At 55.3% G+C, this 23,012-nt stretch overlaps 1 protein-coding gene across 8 annotated transcripts in view; it reads right to left on the reverse strand.

Moving 5' to 3' along the window:
* Positions 1–860: 860 nt before the first annotated feature.
* The window catches only part of ARHGAP27 (Rho GTPase activating protein 27), a 30,637-nt gene continuing 8,485 nt past the window's right edge, over positions 861–23,012 (reverse strand). For 4 of the 8 annotated variants that reach the window (XM_060133420.1, XM_060133418.1, XM_060133417.1 and 1 more), the window contains exons 4-18: positions 8,643–9,050; positions 8,212–8,394; positions 7,913–7,993; positions 7,755–7,838; positions 7,295–7,362; positions 6,899–6,989; positions 6,264–6,368; positions 3,589–3,687; positions 2,502–2,619; positions 2,253–2,375; positions 2,081–2,179; positions 1,813–1,890; positions 1,592–1,726; positions 1,329–1,434; positions 861–1,222 (exon numbers count right to left, since the gene is read on the reverse strand). In XM_060133420.1, coding sequence (XP_059989403.1) covers positions 1,045–1,222; positions 1,329–1,434; positions 1,592–1,726; positions 1,813–1,890; positions 2,081–2,179; positions 2,253–2,375; positions 2,502–2,619; positions 3,589–3,687; positions 6,264–6,368; positions 6,899–6,989; positions 7,295–7,362; positions 7,755–7,838; positions 7,913–7,993; positions 8,212–8,394; positions 8,643–9,050 — 1,956 coding nt within the window. In that variant the 3' untranslated portion in view covers positions 861–1,044. Of the gene's footprint in view, positions 1,223–1,328; positions 1,435–1,591; positions 1,727–1,812; positions 1,891–2,080; positions 2,404–2,501; positions 2,620–3,588; positions 3,688–6,263; positions 6,369–6,898; positions 6,990–7,294; positions 7,363–7,754; positions 7,839–7,912; positions 7,994–8,211; positions 8,395–8,642; positions 9,051–23,012 lie in introns of those variants that run through there. The other 4 variants (XM_060133422.1, XM_060133421.1, XR_009537459.1 and 1 more) reach the window with 4 other exon arrangements.

The raw sequence follows: 23,012 nt of genomic DNA on the forward strand, positions 1-23,012 counted from the left end.
CCTACCTGACAGCCGAGGCACTGAGAGGGGCTAGGAGCTCCTGCCAGTGCTACTTCCCCTCCCCCAGAGAAGAACAGCTGCGGCAGATTCCCTCTTTGCCTCAGGGACCTCCCCAGGCCCAGACAGAACCCACTCAGCTTCGTTTCCCTGCTTTACCAGAAGGCCATGCTGGGGTTGAGGGGTAGCTGAAAGGATTGATTTCACCCTCACAGGAGGCTGTGCTCTGGTGTGAGAGGAGTCCGATCACCCCCCAGACCCTGAACCAGGCACGTTGCCTTTGTACGCCTCAGTCTCGTCATCTGCAAGACGGCATTACTAGTAGAAATGGTGCATGTCAAGTGGCAGGTGCAGGGCACACATTTAGTGACCAGGAAGAACCCTTGCACAGAGCACAAGTGGATCAGGGAGGGCAGAGGCCCAGAACCCCAACAGGAAAGTCAATGAAGAGGATCTACAGCCAGCCAGTGATTGGGCCTGGCAGGAGCTTCAGCCCAGAGGCCTGGGGAAAGGTAGCTTCAGCTGCCCGCCGGAGGCCCGCTCAGTCCTGTTTCCGCAGCAGGGAGGTTGTCGATTGCTGCTTCATGATGGGCACAGTGCCACGCACGGGCCGGGGACCCACAGGGCCTCCCTGAAGGCCTCCACCAGGTGCAGGCCTGACGAAGCCAGGAAGCCCTTCGGCCAAATTCCTCCTCGCAACAGCGGCCGTCCCAGAAAACTCTCCCCCCACCCCTCGTTCTCGCACACGCACAGTAGGTGGCGCTGTGATAAAGAATAGAGCCCAATTAACCCCCAAACAGGCCAAATCAGAGAAAAAAATAAAATAAAATCACATTTTGCGACCTGCCCACCAGAGATCACCATACCCTCAGAACCGAGAGGTGCAGAACTCGCACGGGCCTGCGGACTGGCGGGAGGCGGAGGGTCTCAGAGATAGAGTCCAGACGCGTGGCTTCCAGCCGCCCCGCTTCTATGCAGGACCACTGTCGCCGCCCCCACTCCCAGGTCCACAGCGCCAGCAGCGGGGGTAGGGGTGCGGGCCCGCGGTCAGTGCGGCGGGAAGACGTCTGCGCACTGCTGCAGGATGAGCTCCACCACCTGGTTCTGAAACACCATGGTCATGGGCATGCTGGTTTCCTCTGTCTCGGGCCGCAGCAGCGTGGGCCCGAACACTATGGCCACGCTCTGCACGGACATGCGGTTCTGTTCTCCGTGCTCGATCACCCTGCGGTGGGGGTGGGGTGGAATCAGGGCCCAGAGCTGGGGGGAGGCGTGCGGGGGAGGGTCCTATCAGGCCCGCCTCCCCATTCCCCTGCGGCTCCCCGGCTCACCTGCACAGGTGCTGGAAGAGCAGCCGCATTGTGTCGTGGTTGGGGGCGGGCAGCGAGCGCACCAGGCTCTGAATACAGCGGCTGCGCTGGGCCTGGTCCTGCAGCTCTGGGCAGGGGAAGGGTCAGAGGCAGAGAGAAGAGAGGGAGGGAAACAGAGGGGGCTGACTTCCAGTATTTTGCGGGGGCGGTCCCAGCCAGACGGGTGCCTGAGGCAGCCCAGCCCCACCCCTACCCCATCCGCCCCACCTCCCTCAGGCGCTCACTGATGGCTGCGATGAACTGGGGGAAGTGCGAGAAGGGGAAGAGGGGCTCGGGCAGCTCTCGAAAGAAGAGCTTCAGGGCGCCGGTGATTACGTGGACGTCCTCCCAGCGTCCGTCGTCCAGGTCCAGACGTTCATCTGCGGAAAGGGGGGAGGGGAGGAAGAGGAGGTCAGCATCCCTTTGCGCCCTCGGGCCTGGGGCAGGGACAGGGGACGGGCCTCACCGTGGTCCACCTTATAGCGCAGCTTCTGGATGGTGGCCAGGTTTCCACTGATGCGGTATAGACCGTCGATGTCCAGCCCTGTAGCGGAGGGAGGCGCTGACCGCGGGTTCGGTGGGATGGCGCTAAAGCCCCTGCTATGATTCCTGCTCAGGAACTCCCGTTTTTTCCACCTCGACCCTGTGCTCCCCGGGGGTTCCGTCTGGGGTCCTGGAAGGAGGCCTTCAGGCTCCCGGAATGCCAGGCCCAGCCGGCCGGCGCACGTACGTACCCCGGGCCTCGACGGCGCGGATGCACTGCTGCACGAAGCGCGGCACCTGGCTCTTCTCGCGCTCACACAGCACGGCCAGCGCGCAGCCGAACACCTGGTCTGGGGGAAAGGCTCGTCAGCGTCGCCTCGCCCCTGCGCCACCGGCGCCCAGCTCTCCGGGTCCCTCCTGTACCTCTGATGTAGCCCTTCTCCCGCAGCGACTGCAGCGTGGGCCGCTTCAGCAGGAACTTGCGGAGCTTGTTCCGGACCTTGCTCAGGTCGCTCTCCAGACCTCCGTGCCCCGGGGTGGGCACGGCTGCCCAACGGGAATGGGAATGCCAGGGCTGGGTCAGTCAGTGGTGCCGGGGTTGGCCCGGCAGCTCTAGCCCGGTCGTCACCACCCCACCCAAAGGATGCCCACCACCCCCTCCACCAGTCTCACCCCCAAGCACACCTGCACCAGACCGTGCCTCATCGTCCCGCCAGCTTCCTAGGCGCTCACTCGACCCAAAGTCCACGGTGCTGCTCTCACTTTCCTCCTCGGGGGGTAGGTCTGCGGACTAGAATCACACAGCCTCAGAGAGGCAGAGCCTTGGGCCAGCTGCATGTCCTTCTGGGATGGGGTGAGGGACCCGAAGTGCCCTCCCAGCAGGCCTGGACTGGAGACCCCCAGGCAGGGAGTTTGCTGTTTCCTTATCCAGGCCAACCCCCTTCGCCTCCACCAGAGAACCCCAAACGCTCCCCTCCCTTGACTGCATGGAGCCCTCCAGGTGTTGGAGACAGTCATCCTGTTCTCCCCCACCTTTTCTTATCCTGACTACCCCTACCGACCTCCCAGTTCCTGGTCCACTTTCCCCATAATTTTCCTTAGCTCCTCTGTACACACTCCAGTAGGTCAGTGTTCCTCAGTACGAGGCTCCCAGTTCGAGCTGGCAGTTTGAGCTGGGGCCGGAGCGCTGCCAACAACCTCACCGGCATCACCTCCCTGGATCTGGATCCCTACCTCTATTAATACAGACAAGCAGGGCGCCCAGTGTTGCCTGGTCCCTTAATAGGGACTTAAGGATCAAAAAGCCTCAGGTTGTTTCCAGGTGAAGAGCTGTCAGAGCGGGCCTACCCCACCTCTACGTATGCAATTGATATATTGAACTTCCACAACAATGCTAGACTCATCAGTTCAATCCTTTTAAGTTCTGTCTTCTGGTTTCAGCCTGTCTTTCCAGCCTGAGGCTGTTTAGCAGAGTATTTACTTTTCTCTGGCCTCAGTGTGGAATGGGACACTCCTCTAGGATATGCCCACCCGGAGAGTCCTCCTGTGCGGCCAACCCCAGAGGCTGGATTCACTTCCTTAAGAAAGGCTAATTTCTTCAGCAGCCCATCTGCATCTGCAGAGAGGGCTACTTACCCACCGGTGCCATGGAGCTCCCAGTGCCCAAGTGGAGGGCCCCACCCGCAGTGGGCACAGCTGCCCTGCATAATGGCTGCCCACCCCCTCCCCACCAGCCTTGGCGGCCCCCAGCTCTGCCTACCAGCTCCTGGATGCCCTGGGCGATGGCCTTGTGCCAGGTGCTGATGATGGCTTCCGAGTCATGCTGGATCAGGTACTCTGAGCCATCTCGGCTCCGCAGCTGGTGGGACACAAATCACTCAGTCATCTCTGGTTCGCTGGGTCTGTCCCAGGGGGGATACAGAGGTAGAGGTGACCTGTTCCTGTCCCCAGGAACTCAGAGCCTAACAGAGCAAGGGCCTCACCCGAAGCCAAGGTATTTCACCTCATTAAAGCGGTAGGTAACAGCGCCTCCGTGTTACAGATGGGCAAACTGAGGCACAGTGAGTGTAAGCAACTTCCTCGTGGACACACAGCAAGGATCTGAGTGCAGAAGATCTGCACATCTGTCAACGGTCTGGTGTGCTTCTCCCTGCCCCATCCTGTCTCTCCATGAGCCACAGAACACGGCAGGCCTACCCAGAGCACAGGCCAGCAAAAACGTCAATGAAAGAAACTCCCGGTGGGAGAGCCCAAAGCCACTATTTTATACTATTGAGGAGCAAGCAGATATTAACAGCCTGGGCTATTTTTCAGCTGACTGCTGTTTCCCTAACAAAGTCTACAAAGAACAAGGTGAGGCAACTTGGATGGATCTCTCCTCAACCTCTGGCTCTGAGACCCAAACGTTCAAGGTCGATGGGAATGGTTGGTTGCCACAGCTCTGGGTCAAATGAGAGTCAGAGTCAGCAAAAACTGTCTCAGACAACAGGGTACAAACTTCCAGAATCAGAGAGGGCTGTGTTTTGGCTGTCTACCTATCTAACTCAGACTTGAATGCTACTTAAAATGCTTTCCAAGACAAAACCAAACAAACCTGCAAGTTCTACCCCATCCCCCTCCCTGCAAAGACTAGAGAACCTTCAGTGGGCACACCTCGTGTGTGCCCACAGATAGCACAACCTCGTGCTAACCTGAACTGACAGGAGCCCTGTCTGTTATCCCAGAGAATGGCCTAACAATGCCTCTGAAACAACAGCCATTACTGTTGGCAGCTGTCTCAAAACATATTCAGTTCATATTTGAGTTTCATACGGAGGCACATCTGTCTAGTTACATTATCAATATACTGCTCAAGACATTCATTCTGTTTACTGCACAGGTAAGCCGAGCTCAAACCAGCCATTCTCAGGGGACTGTTACTGAAGTTTTCTGTGACTCTGGGGTGACCAGAAAGACCAGCCATCCTCAATGATATAGAATTTGGGGCGGTCTCTTGAGAAATATCCAAAGTCACCTACAGGTCACCCCTGAGTGGAGGAAGGATGGCTGCCAGCCAGTGGGAAGCAGGGGCCTCCAGGATTTCCATTCAAGACTGTCAGCCTTCCCGTCGGCTGGAGGAGCTCTCAAAAGCACCATCTGCCTTCCAGTCCTTGCCAGAAAAGACAACTCAGAAGCGTCTCCTCTGAAACTTTCATCCAAAGCTCGGTCAGAGAGGTGACATTCAGAGAGCCCTGTTTGAAGGATGTCCCTCCAGATCAGGAAGGAGCATACCTAGCAAATATGATGTCCCTCCTCAATCTGACGTCCACGGCAGACATTGCTAGTCGCTTACAGCGCTAAGCCTGGAGAAGGCTCCAGACCTACTGATCAGAGTGGCTCATGAGACAAAACAGGTTTCCAGCTCTGCTCTGTGGATACTCTGGTTTTAGAACTGAATGAAGCTGGGTGAATCATCATTAAACGACACACTCAAGCTCCTTGCAGAATTGCTTTTTCTGCGCTGAGATGGAAGCTCATGCTTTTGGGGCTTTCATCAGATGTTAGCTGAAGCAGCCCAAGCGTCCCTTTACTAAACTAGAACGGAGCTGCACACTAGAAACTGATTTCCCTCAAAATCTAGGAAGGTTTCCCCCCGCCCCAATAATAAGAGCCGTGTAACTGATTGCCGTTCTCTTTTCACTCTGGCCACCAGGAAGCCTGGAGGTGATTCTTTTCAGCAACGACAACTTTAGCACCTGTACATCATTCCAATCCCTCTCCGCACTGCCCTCTTCCTCTAACTTGTTTCGTGCGTCCTGGCTTTCAGTGGCTTTTTCCAGCTCACCATATGCCTTGTTACTGTGAGCTGCCTCAAAACATTTGGGGACTGAGGTGAGGGTAAGAGTAGTTTAAAAACAAGACAACACATGGACAGTGAAGGGAAACACAACAGTGAAGACAGTGAAGACAACACATGGACAGTGGCCTGGGGGGGTCTTGCCTGGGCCCCACCTGGCCTCTCTCTTCCTGCTGCAGAGCCTGAGAAACGTGTCCACTACCCTGATTTATTCACTTCCAGTTGGAAGCTGGGCTCTGACCAGCTAGGGCAGGTGTCCCAGCCTACCAGAGTAAGTAGCTGGGGACCCAGAGCCTCCTGTCTGTCTCAGGCCAAAGCAGCTAGGATGAGGACTGTGCTTCTAGGCGTGACAGTTTCATTCCCCAAGGACCCCCTACTTAGGACCAAGGACTCCAGTGAACTCCACTCCTGGAGAGGGAGCTGCAGAATCTGTGATGCCGGAAACACTGTGGATGGATCCCCAAGGTGGAGGCAGTTTTGGTTTTGAGCCCCGAGAATTCCAGCCCTAACTCCCCAGGTCCACCTGCTTGGGGCTTGCTTAGTGAGGGTCCCAAGCCATCAGTAAGCCCCTTCTCCTTCTCCCCCACCCCACCACTCACCTCCAGCACATTCTTCTTGCTGGATTTGTCTTTGGGGGCCCAGGCGAGAGAGGCCCCCTTCAGCTCCACCGTGTACTCGGGGGTGGAGAGCTTGGAAGGCTGCCTCTGCGGGAGAGGGAAGAAGGGTTGGAGAGAGCACGGTTACAGCGCACCCTCAGCTCAGCTTGGGCCCGTCACAGCGTCCTGCCTCCAATATACCAGGCTCCCTTGGCTTCAGGGACAAAATGGGGTCACAGCTCTGGGGGCAGGGGGCCCAAGGGTTCCTGGACCCCAGAGATCCTGGTACTTCTTAACCATGGAGCCTGCAGGCTGGCTGGTTGTTTGCTACCTGCCCACCTAGGAGAGGAAAGGAGAAAGGAGTGCAGCCCCATCTCTGCGAGCGGGTGTGTCCAGTCCCCAGTCTCCCTGCCCACCAGGCTGGAGCTGTCCATCCTCAAGGACTGGTCCCCAGGCCCAAGGTGGCTGGAAGTGCTTGTCCTGGGGTGATCTGCTCTCATCACCCCCTGCCAAGGCCCAGCTCCCTTGACACTCATATTCCACGGTCTCAGACCTAGCCTTTGGCAAGGCTGATGAGATGAAGACCCACAGGAGTCAGGAGCAGACGGGGTGGTCCCTGCTGGGCGCCTGGGCCTTACCAGGCCACCTGCAGTCGAGGTCTTCGAGTCCTTGAAGAATGTCAGGATGCCGCCCTCCAGCACTGTCCACGAGGCACTCCAGTTCTTCTTCCTAGGCGGGGCGGTGGTGGCAGGGCTTGGGTTCAGTCCTGGTCTGAGGCCCCCCTCCCACCCCCAGGAGCAGGGCGCAGAGTTTAAGAACACAGCTTGGGGCACCCAACCGTAAGGGGTGGACTCCCAGCGCTAACACCTGGTAGCCAAGGGACCTGGGGCAAGTCACTTCCTCAGTGTCTCAGGGTCCTCACAGGACCTCATAAAGTCGCTCTGAGGGTTAACAAGAGCCTGGCATATGGGAAGTGCTCAGTGAACGGCATCGTTAAGGCCCACCGTGGAGTCTGGGGGCAGACGGGTTCTCACCGGAGCCGCTTTCCTTTGTCCACCGTCTTGGTTCGATGGAGCACGCCTGCCTTGTCCAGGGTCTTGATCTTAGAGAAAGAAGGGGAAGGAGGAGGCAGTTAAGGGGGGAGCCACGGGGGTGGGGCGGGGGGCGAGAGGCTTGCCTCCCTCTCAGCCAGCCACTCCCCACAGGCTGGGCCTGAGTCTCCACTGAACCCTCTTTGCCGGCACCTGGCCGCTGTTTGGTGGGGTGCCTGCTCCCACAGCAGGAGCAGCAGCAGGAGAGACTTCCTTCCAGCTCCGAGCCTCGCCCAGCTCTGAGCCTGGGATGACCCAGAACCCAGGTTCATTCAGCCCAGGCTAGTGCTCGGGGCTATGGTGGAGACGTGCCTCCAGACCCAATCCCAGCCTCCAGAACCTCCAGAAACACCCCAGTTTTTCTGCGGGGGTCCTGCCTGGTCCTACATGCCCCCTCCCTCACCTTCTCCTCAGGTGGGCTGGCCTGGGCCGGGGTCTCACTGTCCTGGCTGGATTTGCGGATGCTTCGAGGGGCAGGGACAGGGACCTGGGGAGAAAGACACTGTCGTATATAACCGCCCCCCTCCTCTCCCCGGCACTCTCCCTTCCCCACTTGGTTACCTGGGGCAGCTCCCACTGAACGGAGGTGTCATCTGGATTGTAGAAGTAAGGCTTCCCGTGTTGGTCCTCCAACCTCATCCACTGTGGGGAGAGGGATGGTCAGGGACCTAGCTCTCCTCATGATGGGGGAGCAAAAGGTTCCCTCCAACCAGAGGCCAACATAGCCCCGAAGAGTTTACACGGGCAGGTGTGGGTGATTCGGTCTTGGGCTGACTTGGAGCCCGCGCGGGAACTTCAGTTTAGAGTGTTAAGGGGAGCGACCCCGCGGCTGTCTGGGACCATCTGCCCGCTGCCCCTACCTGTTCTTGGGTGTAGTTGTTAGTGTACAGCATCTGCCCATCCTGGCTCACGTGGCAAGACCAGCCTGGAGGTGTGACCAAGGGAGAGGCGGGGCCGGGCTCACCGAAGGAGCCCACGGGGGAATAGTCTTCCTCTGGGTAACTGGTCAGCAACTCGGGGTAGTCCGTCTCAGGGGTGGGGGGCTGCAGGGAGCAGAAGAGTCAGAGGCTCTCAGAGCCAGCAGTGACCCCAGGGGCCCGGCCCTTTCGGTCCAGGCCACGCCCCCTCACCCTAGTTCCCCCGAGCTGTGGGAGACAGAGGCGGGGTCAAAGTCTCTCAGAGATAGCCCCGCCCACCCATGACCGCGACTCCTCTCTCTCTGAGGCCCTCAGAGCCAGCCCCGCCCACCCTGGCCAGGCCCCGCCCTTTCAGACGAGGCCCCGCCCCTCACCCTCTGGTCCCTGGGGCTGCCGGGGCTCAGGCCAGGCTGCATCTCCTGCTCGTCCTCTGGCTGGTCCTCGGACTCGTCCTCCCAGGCCGTCTCGCCCGTCAGCGGGTTGTAGAAGAACACCCTGCGGCTCTCCTCATCCCAGTACTGGCCCCACTCGGTCTCGAGGCTCTCGTGGCTGCCCACCGAAGCCGGAGACGTGGCCGGGCTGGCGGCGCCCTCGGCAGCCTCGAAGGGCGACTCCCAGGTGGTCACGCCCGTGTCCGGGTTGTAGTAGTAGGGGCGCCCGGTGCCCGCGTCCGTGTGCGTCTCCCACACCGAGCCGGTGCAGTGGGCTGCGGTGGCGCCAGGCGACGTGGCCCGAGGCTGCCTCTCTACGTTCGCGTACACGGGCTCTGGGAGGTCATCCACCTGCGGCGGGAGGAAGGAGACGTGACCTTCAGGGCAGCCCCGCGGTCACATCGTCCCCACTCGGGCACTCGCCACTTGGGCGACTTTCAGCAAGTCACAGCACCTCTCTGCCTTGGTTCCCCCAGCTGCAAAATGTCTGCCCTCCCCACCCCGGAAATTGTAGTGAAGAGAGAATGAGGAAATGTTCTTGAAAGTGCCTTGTAAAGTATGAAGTGCCCCAGATGCATGGGACAATTAGATTAATTATTTATCAACAGTAGTAAAATATCGATAACGAAGTTCTCCAGCTGCACACTCACAGGTGTGAATCAAAGGTTGCGCAGGAACAGAGAAATGGCCTGGGCCCAGTTCCTTCTCGCCTCAGGCCCCAGGACACTGGGGGGCGGGGCCCTGCTCCATTCTACAGCCCCCACAAAGAACCCCCAGCCCTCCTTCCTCCTCTGCCAAGAAAGCTCTGAACTGGAACCAGTACTGCCTCCGGTTCCAGATTTGGAGCCGTTACTTCCCCAATACAGGGTTTGCAGGCCTCAGAATCAATCGCAGACAAGAGAAAGAGAAAGAACCAGATGGGAAGGAGGAAGGAGGGCAAAGAAAAGGTGAGCCCCATGTCCCCCTCCAAAGTAAAGTGAGGTGGGCTGGAGGGTCCAGTCACACAGAATATAAGCCTGGTCATGCTTAACACCCTCACGGCTCCCTGCTGGGCAAACTCTAAGCCCTTACCAGGGCCCCAGAGGCCTTCCGTCACCTGCCTGTCTTCCCCCCTATTTCCTGCCACTCCTGGCCCTTGCCTTGAACTTCAAGCTCCAGTAGCACCAGCTTGCTGGAGGCCCCCAGCCTCTCTGCTGTGTCTGCTACAGGCCTCTGCTCCCTCACAACCTGCCCCTCCTGGCTGACTCCTATTCCTTCTTTAGGACTCAGCTCAGGTGTCAGGTTCCAGATCTCTCCCGAGATTTCTCCTGTGTGCCCACCACCCCCAGCCTAGCACCCACCAGAAAGATAACTAATGACACTATCAAACCCCAGGCAGCAGAAGAGCACGAGGAGATTAATACTGTTTTCTAAGAATGCATAATGGTACAAGGGAAAAGCAGATTTCAAAAATGTAAACTCAGTACAATTCCAATTTTGTGTTTTTAGAAACTCTCCAAAATGCTAACGGAGGTCATCTCTGGGTAGGGTAATTATAGGACTTGGATTTGGTCTTGTTTAGTATTTTTCTTTTCTGCAGCATCAAAATTTTGTGCAATAAATCTTTTTTAAAAAATCATAGAGGGACTTCCCTGGTGGCGCAGTGGTTAAGAATCCGCCTGCCAATGCCGGGGACACGGGTTCGAGCCCTGGTCCGGGAAGATCCCACATGCCGTGGAGCAACTAAGCCCATGCGCCACAACTACTGAGCCTGTGCTCTAGAGCCTGCGAGCCCCAACTACTGAGCCCACGTGACACAACTACTGAAGCCCGCGTGCTCTGGGGCCTGCATGCCGCAACTGCTGAAGCTTGTGTGCCTAGAGCCCGTGCTCTGCAGCAAGAGAAGCCACCGCAATGAGAAGCCCGCGCACCACAACGAAGAGTGGCCCCCGCTCGCCGCAGCTAGAGAAAGCCCGCGCGCAGCAACGAAGACCCAACGCAGCCAAAAATAAATAAATTAATTTTAAAAAAATCATAGAGGTTCCTCTGTTGCTGTAACACCTTCACTAAGCTATAAACCAGGGGTCCCCAATCCCCTGGCCACGGACCGGTAGTGGTCCCCAGCCTGTTAGGAACTGGGCCGCACAGCCCAAGGTGAGCGGCGGGCGAGCAAGCGAAGCTTCATCTGCTGCGCCCCACCACTCCCCATAGCTGGCATTACAGCCTGAACCATCCCCCACCTCCCCCCCCCCCGTCCTGCCCCGGTCTTCTATGAAACTGGTGCCTGGTGCCAAAAAGTTTGGGGACTGCTGCTATAAACTGCTCGAGAGGGGAAGCACCTCCCGCTCAAGGCAGCCTCTCACTGGGCCTTGGGCAGGCGCCTACAAAAACATTCACTTGGCCAGCAAAGATCTGCCTGCTCTGTGCCAGGCACTGTTCTAGGCACTGGGAATGCAGCCGTGGACAAATGGACACAAATCTGCCCTGGCGGAGCTGACACTCTAGCGCATATGTGTGTAAATGGTGGTGGGGTGAGGAGGGCACCAAGCAGGGTGATAGGGAAATGCACCGCACCTCAGTGATGACTGCTGCTAACAAGAAAACGAAAATAGAAGGGGGTGTTGCCATTTGAGACAGTGTGATGGGCCCCAGGCATGGAGGGGGCAGGAAGACCTGCGTACACCAGTCCACTCTTCTCCCTCGCTCCACAAGCTCCTGTGTGGCCGAAATGGGACCTTCCGCACCACTTCTCTCTCTGTCCACAACAGCCCTCCTGTGGCATCCTGTATTCCAACCACACTGGCCTGCTGACCCTCCCCCAAACACAAAAGGCATCTTCTTACCCCCATGCCTTTGCTCCAGATGTTCCTGTAGCCTGGAAACCCACCACCCTCCCTCCGCATTCCCTGCTGGTCCAAATCCTGCTCCTCTGCTGGTGCTCAGCCCACAAGCCTCACCTGGGGGAGGCTTTCTCCCTCGGATGAGAAGTCTAACCCGCTGGAACTCTGCTTGTCGCTCTGTTGGGGCCTGATGGCATTCTGCCTTGGTGGTCCGTTCATTGTCCACCCATCTGCCTAACTTCTCTGCCCCCAAAAGGCAAGAGTTTCTTGAGATCAAGACCCAGGATGATGTAACTGACCATAGTTGACCCCCAGGAGATGGTCCAGTGCCCTGAGCCACACAGCCGATCCATCAGAAACACTTACTGAGACCTCCCTGGTGGTCCAGTGGTTAAGACTCCGCGCTCCCAATGCAGGGGGCCCAGATTTGATCCCTGGTCAGGGAACTAGATCCCACATGCCACAACTAAGAGCCTGCGTGACGCAACTAAGGATTCCGAATGCCGCTACTAAAAGGTCCCACGTGCCACAGCAAAGATGTCACGTGCCGCAAGTAAGACCCGGCACAGCCAAGTAAATAGATAAATATTTTTTAAAAAATGCTTTATAACAAACAAACAAAAACAATTACTGCATGAGTACGCAAGTCAATTCCATGCCAAACTTCAGTAACAAACAAAAACCAAACACACCTGATATTGCAGGAGAGACTGGGGTTAGCTTTGAGCAAGAACTTCCTGAAAATGAGAGTTCAGGCACAGGAACCAGGGAAATCCTTGGGAGAACAGGATATGGGCAGCGGGTGGAGGAAAGTGGATGACCGGACACACCTCCTACCCACCCCAGCTGGACCCCAGCGGCCTTGCTCATCCCGGGGACAGGGGCTGGAAGGGTGCCAAGGAAGGAGACAGGCTCTTGGGAGTGGGGAATTCCACGTGGCCAGGCTGCTGGCCCTGGCTCTGAGTCCACGGGGAGCCCCAGGCTGGTCCGGCTGATCGGGGCCTTGTACAAGGAACACGCCCAGCTGGTATAGAGGAGATTTGGGAGGTAGAAGTTGAGGCCCCCCCACGTGACTGTCACCAGGAAGAGAAGACACAGAATTACACTGGGGAGCTCCAGACTGCAAATCAGAGGCCAAACGAGGGCAGGGCAATGCCCCTCGGAGGGAAGCACAGTCTAAGGATTGGAGCTGCCCCAGAGACACAGGCAGCTTTGGAAGGTTGTGAGGGGCCTTCGTCTGAGGTGGGCAAGCAGAGTCGAACCCCTGCTAGGGACGCTGCAGCGCTGTGGAAAGAGCTGGACTGAAGTAGCCCCGAGGCCCTTTCAGACTCTAGAACTCTCTGTAGAGCCCCCGCAGTGCTGAGATAGAGGTACTTCCCTCTCCTGGCAGAGCCTCAGACAGGTTCAGACTGGCTCCTGGAAGCCAGATGGTGAAGCCAGGCCCTCCAGGCCCTCAGGCCTTCAAGGAGGAGCTCTCCCCGGTTAGAGCAGGGCTGCCGCCCCTCCCCCAACTCCTGGAGGCTGAGACTAGATGCAGACACAGCCCGTCAACAGGGGTCTGACTAGGGCACCAGGGGCTCTTGGGCCCCAGATCCCAGTCATGTTAGAGACACAGGGGACACTGAGTGGGAAAGAGAAAGTGGTCTCCCACCTCAGTCCGGAGAACAGAGCCAAGAGGGGCCCGGCTGCACCCATGCCCCTCTCAAATCCAGTCCCCTCCCCTTGCCCACAGGCAGGTGACAGGCCTTGCCTCTCCCCTCCCCGCCCCCCAGCCCCGAAGCAGGTCACCACCTCTCAGCATCCCTATGCCACCCCTCTCAGACAGGCGGGGCCTCAGAAAAGGAAAGAGGAAAGAAGGGAGGAGTCCCACCTCGGTGAGGCTCCCTCAGCTCCTAGTGGGGCCGGAGGATGGAGGCCCACTGGCAGCCCCTGACCCCATAGACCCCTCTGCCATCCCCATCAGAGGCGGGGCTCTCCCCGCAATGCCAGGGTCCCCTACCTGTCCCCGCAGGCCCCGACTCTGCCTCCTGGTCAGTTTGGCAATGATGTCCACCATCCTGTGCCCCTGAGCTGCTGGGATGGAGCCCTGGGAAGGCTTTGGGGGTGGAGCTAAGGGGCACAAGCCCAGGGCTGGTACAGGGCAACAGGGAAACAAGAAGTTGTCTTGCGATGGCGGGAGGCTGAGCCTCCAGCCCATTTCCTGTCAGGGCTGCGGAAATGCTGCCTGAGAAGGAAGCCTCCTGAGACAGGGTGGGGTGGAGTCCCCACCTGCCCCGAGGTAGGGGTACCTCGGGGCAGGGGTATTTTATGTCCAGGGAAACCACTGACCACCCCGCTCAGTGCTCTGATTACCAGGGAGTTCTGAAACCCAGGCCCAGACGCAGACGCGGAGCAGGCTGCACAGAGGACGGCACTGGGCCCGTGTAGGGGGGAGGGGTGGGCTGCACATATGGGGGCCGGCAGAGGGGGCAGCTGGGTGCTGGGGCCTGGGCTGGTGTAGACAGGACAATGAGTGGCCGTCAACTCCTCCAAGGCCCAGGGAGGATGTGATGGAGAAGAGGAAGCTTGTGTGTGTGGGGGGATGTCTCAAAGAGGAAGGGGCCTGGGCAGACGTGGTATCGGAGGGAGCTGGTGTCTGGATCCCTCCAGCCACGCGGAGGACAGGCGGGATTCTGGCCACACCACCATCTACCCGCCTGACCGCCTGGGTCCGCCTCCTCCAGCCTTGGTCACCAGGACGCATGCGTGCACCCTCACCTGCGTGCCCACACACACGAGCAGGTACGCCCGGGCCCCTCCCCCGCCCTCCAAGGACCCAGAGACTAGCCCCCCACCCCACCCTACCCTAAGAGCTTTCTTCTGGCCTCTCCTCTCTTCACCCCCTCACCAGGTGGGTGCTCACAGAGGACACAGCAGGTCCTGGATGAGAAGCTGCGGCCTCTCCTCCGAGCCTTTGGGGTCCATCTTGTCTTTATTAATCCCCTCAGAGGTGCTTCCTCCTCAGCCCCAAGTGCCCACCACCCGGCAGCCTGCGGGCTCGCCCGCAGTGGCTGACCAGGACGCTCTGACCCTCACCCTCCCACCTGCATCCCAGGGCCCTCATCTCCCATTTCAGCAATCCCTCACCCCACAGCCCTGGCTCTCCTTCCTTCCCGGCCCACATCCCCCAGGCTCTCCTCCCCTGCACCCACTGTGGGCTCAGGACAGGGACACCCAAGTCGAGCCAGGCATGGTGTAGATCTGGGGTGTGGAACACCTGGGGAGACCCCATTCAGAGCAAGTCTGAGGCCTATGCCCTACTCTGCCCTCAGGGCTCTAGTATCACTTCACTACCATCCCCTGTGCCCCAACTCAGAAGCCAGCAGCCCAGGGGCAAGACTAATCCCCCAGAGAGGCCTGGAGTCCTCACTTGTCACACATATGGCGCGTCACCTTGCCCCTACCCTGAGGGCCAGGGAATACACACACACACACACACACACACACACACACACACACAGAGCCACCAAGAGAGAAGAAGCCAAGCCCCAGAGAAGGGAAGAAGCTCTGCAAATCCCAGAGCAGCTGAGCCACCAGGGAGGAGCTGGGGTGGGGAGGGAAGACAGGAGGACAGGCGCGGGAACCTAGGCCCTCAGCACGGCCCCACAGGAGGAATTGGGGAGCAGGGTCTCCCTGTGGCAGGGACCAGGAGTGACAGTGGGGGGATGGCTGGGACCACAGAAAAGGCAGCGCCCCGGCCACAGCTCCTCCCCTCTAAGAGGCCTGGCTCCCACGCCTGGGGTCTCCCTCTGGACTCCGGCTCCACACTTCAGGGACCGAGCAAAACCCACGCAGCTCTGGCCTGTCCTGGTCACCGAGGCTGGCTCCTCAGGCCTCCTGCCCGGGCTTCCCCTCCCCCGGGGAGAGGAGGTGTTGACCACAGCGGCTCCCCAGCAGGGTCCTCCTCTCTCACCACACCCTCGCGCCTGGAGAGGCACATGGGGGGAAGGGGACGCAACAAGCCAGCTGCATATCGCCCATCTCTCCAAAACTCTCACAGAAGTATCGGGCCAGGAGCTGGTGCAACCAGAAAATCCTATCAGCTGTCTGGGACCAGAGGCAAAAGAAATGCCCACAGACCAGCGACTGAGCCCAGGGGCTGGCTAAGGGGGGCCGGGGCAGGGGGGACAGGAACTCCTCGGCTGCCTCTGAGCCTGCTCTGTGCCACCCGGGCTGGGGTGGAGGGGGAAATGAGTCGTGATCTTTGTCCCCAGGGCCTTAGCCGTGTACAGAACCGCCCCTGTTCTGGCGTCCGTCCCTCCTCTGAGCACACCTTCTCCAGCACAGAGTCCAGGCCTCACTCCGTATCCACCCCTACCACCGTGCAGTGGGGAGTCATGCCTGGCCCCACCCCCTGAGAGGCACTTAGCGTGAGATTCCAAACACAAGGACCTGGGGTGAGGTTCTTCTCCTGGGTTTGGGGCAGAAGCTCCATTCAATTAAAGGGAAAAGAGAATGGAGCCAGAGTCCAGAGACCTGGCTTCTTGTGTAGACTCCGTCTCAGTGTCTCTCTGGGCAACCCCTGGAATCTCTGGACCTCAGTTTCTTTATCCATAGAATGGGCTGTCATTCTCTCCCCCGCTCAAAGGGTTGGCTGGTACAAAAGAGCCAAGCAGGAACCTGAGTTCCCACCCCCACATGGGGACGTGGGGAAGAAAGCAGGGTTGCACTTCTGCTTTTCTGGTTTGGGGTTTCACTTGGGTGCCCTTGGTTCTGGACTCTGTTCCCAGCCTCTTGGTGCCCATCTCCCGGGTGCTTCGTGTCTCATCTCTGCTTCTCACTCTACTGTCCTGGGAAGGCTCAACCAGCTTTATTAGGTTAACAACTTGCAACCATATCTCCAGGTTGAGAAATCCAGCTGCCCCCCTCCCCCCGCCCCAGGATGGCCTCGGTACACTGAAAAGATGCACACACCGAGTTCATCTTCATTCTCCTCCCCATCTCAGCATCACCTCTGCTGCTCAAGCAGAAACCTAGAATCACCCTTGATTCCTTGTATCACCTGCCTCGGAGCCCTGGCGATCCAGCCTGCGGAAACCTTTCAGAATTACCAGTCCCCAGGTAACACCAGGGTTAGAGGAGCATGGGAACATCACCACAGGGAAGCCAACATTCAGATCTGAAACAGACATTCTACAGGACAACTGGTCTGGTATCTTTTACAAGTCCGTGTCAGGGCAGAAGGAAAGGAAGGGGGTTGTCAAGGGAGATTTAAGAGACAACCGAATGCAATGAACGCATAGGATTGGATCCTGGTTTGAACCGGCTGTGAGAGACTTGTCTCAGGATAATGGGGGAAATTTGACTATGGCTTGGATCTTAGAGGATATTAAAGCATTAATGTTAATTTTGTCAGATATAATAATGGTATCATGGTGATAGAGAAAAAGATCATTTTTGATCATTTTTAAGAGGTGCATGCTGAAGTTTTCAAGGGTGAAATATAATGAACTCTGGCATTTGTAACTTTCATAATTTTATTCTTGGCAAAAAAGATAGAACATGGAAAACGGTAACTGTTGAATCTAGCTAATAAGTATAATTATATTCACTTCAGTATTCTTTTTTTTTTTGTATGTTTGAAAAATTTCATAATAGAAAGAAAAAAAACCCTCAGACTTTTTTTTTTCTATTCTTCATCCTCAGTGTTACTACTTCACAAGGTATTCATTACTTCTTATCTGCAAACAGACCGGCCCTTCCAGCTCTCCCCTATTCCCAATCTGTCATAGACAAAGGAATTTCTCTCCCTTTAAGATACAGTTCTGGGGCCAGGGATTCTGAAATATAGCAGCTTAAACATGCCCTGCTTCTCTTCTTCTCCCAGCTGCTACCCTCTCCTGCCCAAACCAAGTGGAAGCTGGTGCAGGTGAGTGGGCAGGACCTGGCTGGCACAGGTGAGAGGTCCTGAGACAGAGGCTGGGACCCGGGAGACCCTGGTGTAGACTGCCCCTGCCACGGGACTTCACCTAGGGTGAAGGCAGGGGGAGCCTTGTCCAGACCCCTTGCCCCCAGGAGCTGATGGGGAGCCAAGCAGGTGGGCTAAACACCCTCTGTCCTTAAGGCTGGGCCTGCCAAGGAGGCAGGGAGAATTCACACTGGCAGAGACCACCGCTGCTCTAGGGACCCCCCACCAAGCTCACCCCCAGCCCTGATGAGCAAAGACTCATAATAAACTCCACTCCTCTGATGGCCCAGGGGCTGGAGAGAGGTGGAACAAACAGAGCCACCAAACTGGCCACTGCTATCAGACCCCAGTACGACTGGGACGCAGGACACGCTAAAGACGCCATCACAAATCATGGCAGGAAGAAGAACTTGTCAGTAAAGGGGGATGGGACAACTGGAGGACCATCTGGAAAGAAAAGGTAATTAAAGGTGAGTCGACATCTCACTCTGTCCACTCAGACATACCCCCGAAGGATCAAAGATTCAGATGTTAAAAGTGAAGCCATAGGGCTTCCCTGGTGGCACAGTGGTTGAGAGTCTGCCTGCCGATGCAGGGGACGCGGGTTCGTGCCCGGGTTCGGGAGGATCCCACATGCCGCGGAGCGGCTGGGCCCGTGAGCCATGGCCGCTGAGCCTGCGCGTTTGGAGCCTGTGCTCCGCAACGGGAGAGGCCCGCGTACCGCAAAAAAAAAAAAAAAAAAAGTGAAGCCATAACAACAATACTCAGAGAGGAAAATACAAGCAAAATTCTCTTTTAAAAAAAAGCCTTTGTGGGATTTCCCTGGAGGTCCAGTGGTTAAGACTCCGCACTTCCAATGCAGGGGGCGCGGGTTCGATCCCTGTTGGGGAACTAAGATCCCACATGCCGCGTAGTGCAGCCAAAGGTGGGGGGGGGAAGCCTTAGTAACAAAGACTCTAAATATTAATGCCATAAAATAAGTGAGTTATACATTTGACTACATAAATGTATTTTAAGAAAACTTGTGTGGCCAAAAATTACCATTAGCAAAGTCAAAAGACAAACTTTGACAAGGGATTACAGCTCATGTAATAAGACAAAGGGTGATTGTCCCTACAGAAAGACCTCCTGGAAATCAACAAAGAAAAAGACCAATAATTCAACAGATAAATGAGCAAAGGATAGGAACAGGCCATTCACAGAGAAAGAGAAGCAAACAGTCCTCAAATATGTAAAAAGATGCTCATTCTCACTGGAAAGAGAAATGCAAATTCAAGCTACCTTAAGATAATACATTTTCCTGTCAGATTGGCAGAAACCAAAATTTTGATGACAGTCGGTAAGGACGTGGAGAAATAGTCGTGCTCATTTGCATTGGTGGGAGAGCAAATTGGTATAAGCCCCACCCACAGCAATTTGGCAACATCTAACGAATACCTACTGTTTACCCTACTGTTCAACCCAGCAACTGTACTTCTGGGATTTATCCTCGATTTACCGGTACAGGTGTAAAAGATGATTTATTATAGTGTTGTTTGTAATAGCAAAAGATAGGACACAATCCAAGTGTCCATCAACAGTGGACTGGTTAAATGAATTATGATACCTCCCTACAATGGGAAACCATGTAGCTATAAGGAAGGATACTTTCTGTGTACAATCTCCAAGATACACTGTTAAATCAAAAAGGCAAAAAATAACAAGATATAGGACCCTGTGTCCTGCATACTATCTTTGTGTAAGAGAGACAGAAAACAGTCAAATATATATTGATACCAGTTTGTGTTTGTATAAAGAAACTCTGGAAGAATAGAAAAAGAATTAATAAGAGTGGTGACTTTTGAGCCAATGGAGAACAGGGCATGGAAGCAATGGTGTGAGAATTATTGCTATATACTTTTTTTTTTTTTTTTTGCCGTACGCGGGCCTCTCACTGCTGTGGCCTCTCCTGTTGCGGAGCACAGGCTCCGGACGCGCAGGCTCAGTGGCCATGACTCACGGGCCCAACCGCTCCGCGGCATGTGGGATCTTCCCAGACCGGGGCACAAACCCGTGTCCCCTGCATCGGCAGGCAGACTCTCAACCACTGCACCACCAGGGAAGCCCTGCTATATACTTTTTAATATTGCTTTGATTTTTTTTAACCCATGTAAGTATACTACCTGGTTTACGAAAACAAAAACAAAAAACACCTTGAGGCTATTCGAAAGATAGAGGGCTGGAAAATATAATTACAACATGAACAAAAAATAAAAACTCTTAAGGAGATTCAAGTAAGGCACAAAAGAAGGAAAAAAAGGACTATTTTAGAACTTAAAATATATTGTTGTACTACTAATTGAAGGAGAAGAGAGTCACTCTTGAGATTCAAATGTGTGGCCTGGGAGACCAAGCAGAAAAATACCTCAAACCTCAGAGCAAAAGCACATAGAGATGGAAGTAAAGAAGGAAAAGATAAGAAACTGGTGGGATCCAGCCAGGAGCGCTAACATGCAAAGGAAAGAAAAAGTAAAAGAAACAATAATCATGTAACAAAAAGATTTCCCTAAGCTGGAAAAAGACCCAAGTCTACAGACTGACAGTGCTCTGAGAGCTCCAGATGGGCTGCTGAGAAAGAGTCCTCATCACACACATCCTCTACAACACACTGGATTAGGAACCCCAGGGAAAAGCAGAAGCCACTAATGACGAGCAAAGTGCAGCAGGACAACAGATTAACAGGGAGAGAAAAAGGGAATCGAGAGCAACCTGACTGAAGGGGAAAAGAAAACCGCAAGGTAAACCAATAAATGTAAACTAAACCATTAGTGGGACTTCCCTGATGGTCCAGTGGTTAAGACTCCACGCTCCCAATGCAGGGGGTCCGGGTTTGATCTCCGGTCAGGGAACTAGATCCTGCATGCCGCAACAACTAAAGACACCACGCGGCAACGAAGATCCCCGCGTGCCGCAACTAAGACCTGGCGCAGCCAAATAAATAAATAAGTAACAAAATAAAATAAACCATTAGTAATAAAATCAAGGACAGTGTATCAATTGTTAAATGAAATGTGAACAGATTGAATTATCCCATTAAGAGACAGCTTGGGTTTTAAAAAAACAGTGATATGATATGTACAAGAAATACACTTAAAAAAATGATAATGGTTGAAAATAAAAGGATACTGAGAGACCAGCAAGTGCAAAAAATAAAATAAAATGAAATAAAAAGGAAGCATGGCCATATTAATAACAGAAAGGTGGAATTTCAGGTTTAAGCACTAAGCAGGATAAAAAGGGACATGGCAGAATGATAGAAAGGCACGATTTGTGAAGATGGGACGGTCAAAACCTGTATGCTCCCAATAGCATTATAGTTAAACAGAAAAAGCAAAAACTATTAAAAGTACAAGAAGAGGGCTTCCCTGGTGGTGAAGTGGTTAGGAATCCGCCTGCCAATGCAGGGGACACGGGTTCGAGCCCTGGTCCGGGAAGATCCCACATGCCGCGGAGCAACTCAGCCCGTGCGCCACAACTACTGAGCCTGCGCTCTAGAGCCCGCGAGCCACAACTACTGAGCCCGCGAGCCTAGAGCCCGTGCTCCGCAACAAGAGAAGCCACCGCAATGAGAAACCTGCGCACCGCAGCGAAGAGTAGCCCCCGCTCACCGCAACTAGAGAAAGCCCGCGCGCAGCAACGAAGACCCAACACAGCCAAAAATAAATAAGTGTTTTTAAAAAAGTACAAGAATAAATTTACAGAGAGAATTTGAGTGGGAGATTTAATAAACCTCTATCAGAATCAGAACAAAAGACCAAAAAAGAAGCGTACAAAGGAAATGTATCTGAATAATATAATCAATAAACTTGATTTGATACATATGGACCCTTACATCCCTTAAACAGAAAATATATACAGTTTTTGTAGGTCTATGGAGAACTTTGAAAACTTAAAAAGGAATACTTTCCCGGTAAAATATGAAAAGGACAAAATTAACTAGAGAACCAGTGGGAAAATTGAAAAGACTAATTACCACTGATGAGAAGAAGAAAAAAAAAATCTGTCACTGCAAAAGCACCAGGTCCAGAAGGTTCTGCAGGAGGCTGAACTGTAGAAACCGTTAGGATTCACCTCTGACATCCCCTCCCTGGACAGGAGGATTGTAGATTTCCCTTTCGCCTGAGAGATCCCGGGAGGGGGGCTTCTCGGACGTGCCCCCCACAGCACCGTGCAGTGACATTCGCCACAAAATACTGTAACTGTCATTTACTTGTCAATCTCTCCCCCTGGACAGTAAGCTACCTGAGGGCAGGGACCACCTCTGATTTTTCATTGTCTCCCAGAGCCTGGTAACATCACCTGCCATTTACTGAATCAAGGAACGTGGAAGTGAAAAAGTACAGCATAATCGTCAGCACACTGGGATGCCTGTAAAACTCCCCAACATGTAAGCCTAGGAAAGCAGAATGGATGGAGAGAAACCCAAATCCTAAATCATTAGATTGAAGTTCCCCCTCCCACCCCTTTATCCAAATATTTGCAATGGGGTTAAATTATTTTTATAGGGAAACAGGCATTTACAAGTTCAGACAAGGCGAGGAGCACTCCAGTGTATAATGAGGAGTGAAGACGGCTGGCAGGGTCTGGAGGCAGGCCTCTTCTGGGCTTCCTCTCTCCGGCCCAAGTGGGCCCAGCCTCCAGGACAGACATGAAGCCTAGACATGGAGTCCTGGCCTACTCACCTTCATGCTCACGATGGACCTGCAGGCAGGGCAAGGAGAGGATGCAGGGCGGCACCATGGAGCCCAGAGCCTGGGCTGGACAAAGGGTCCTGCAGGCTTCATCTTGCCTAGGCAGTAGCTCTGGAAATCCCCTCAACACCACAATCCTTCCTCAATTTGGAAACAGTGTCCGAATTTTAGCAAGCACCCCGTCGCGGGACCCAGCGCTGGGAGCCCCATTTCCCTCAACACCAACCAACATCAACTGTCCCCTTGCTGATCCACTTAGATCCAGCTCCAAAGCTCCCCAACACTCTGCCGTGGAACCTTGACCACGTTCTGATCATCAGCTACCTCCGGCCATGACCATGGGCTCTCCCATGCCCAGGACCTGGCACTGACTGGCCATCGGGGCTGGCATTCAGTACCAACTGCCCGACCCCTCCCACTGTTGGACCGACAGCTCCAGGAAGGGCAGAGAAAATAGATACAGAGTGAGGCCAGCTGCCGGAGCCCAGGAAGGAAGTGGGGAGGCAGGTGGGCTTGCCGCGGGGTTGTCTCAGGAGGCCTGGGGGCTGAAGGGAACCGGGTGAAATGAGGCCCAGGCTGGGGGAGCGGGGGAATCACCGAGTGACAACAGTCTGCAGGGTGGGAGGTTGCTCCTTTCTGCCTTGGGGGCAGTGGGCAGGGGGGGCTCTCAGTGGGCAGGAATGTGGGGTGAGGATGGAAGGGAGCTCCCCAAGAACCTGCTCTTTCACAAACCAGGTCATAGGTTGGGCAGTGGGGCTCCCGGGCCAGCCTGGGGCTGCAGGTGAGTCATGGGGAGGGTAAGTTCAGGCCAGGTGTC

This window comes from Lagenorhynchus albirostris, chromosome 20, assembly GCF_949774975.1.
Source record: "Lagenorhynchus albirostris chromosome 20, mLagAlb1.1, whole genome shotgun sequence".
Lineage (NCBI taxonomy): Eukaryota > Metazoa > Chordata > Mammalia > Artiodactyla > Delphinidae > Lagenorhynchus > Lagenorhynchus albirostris.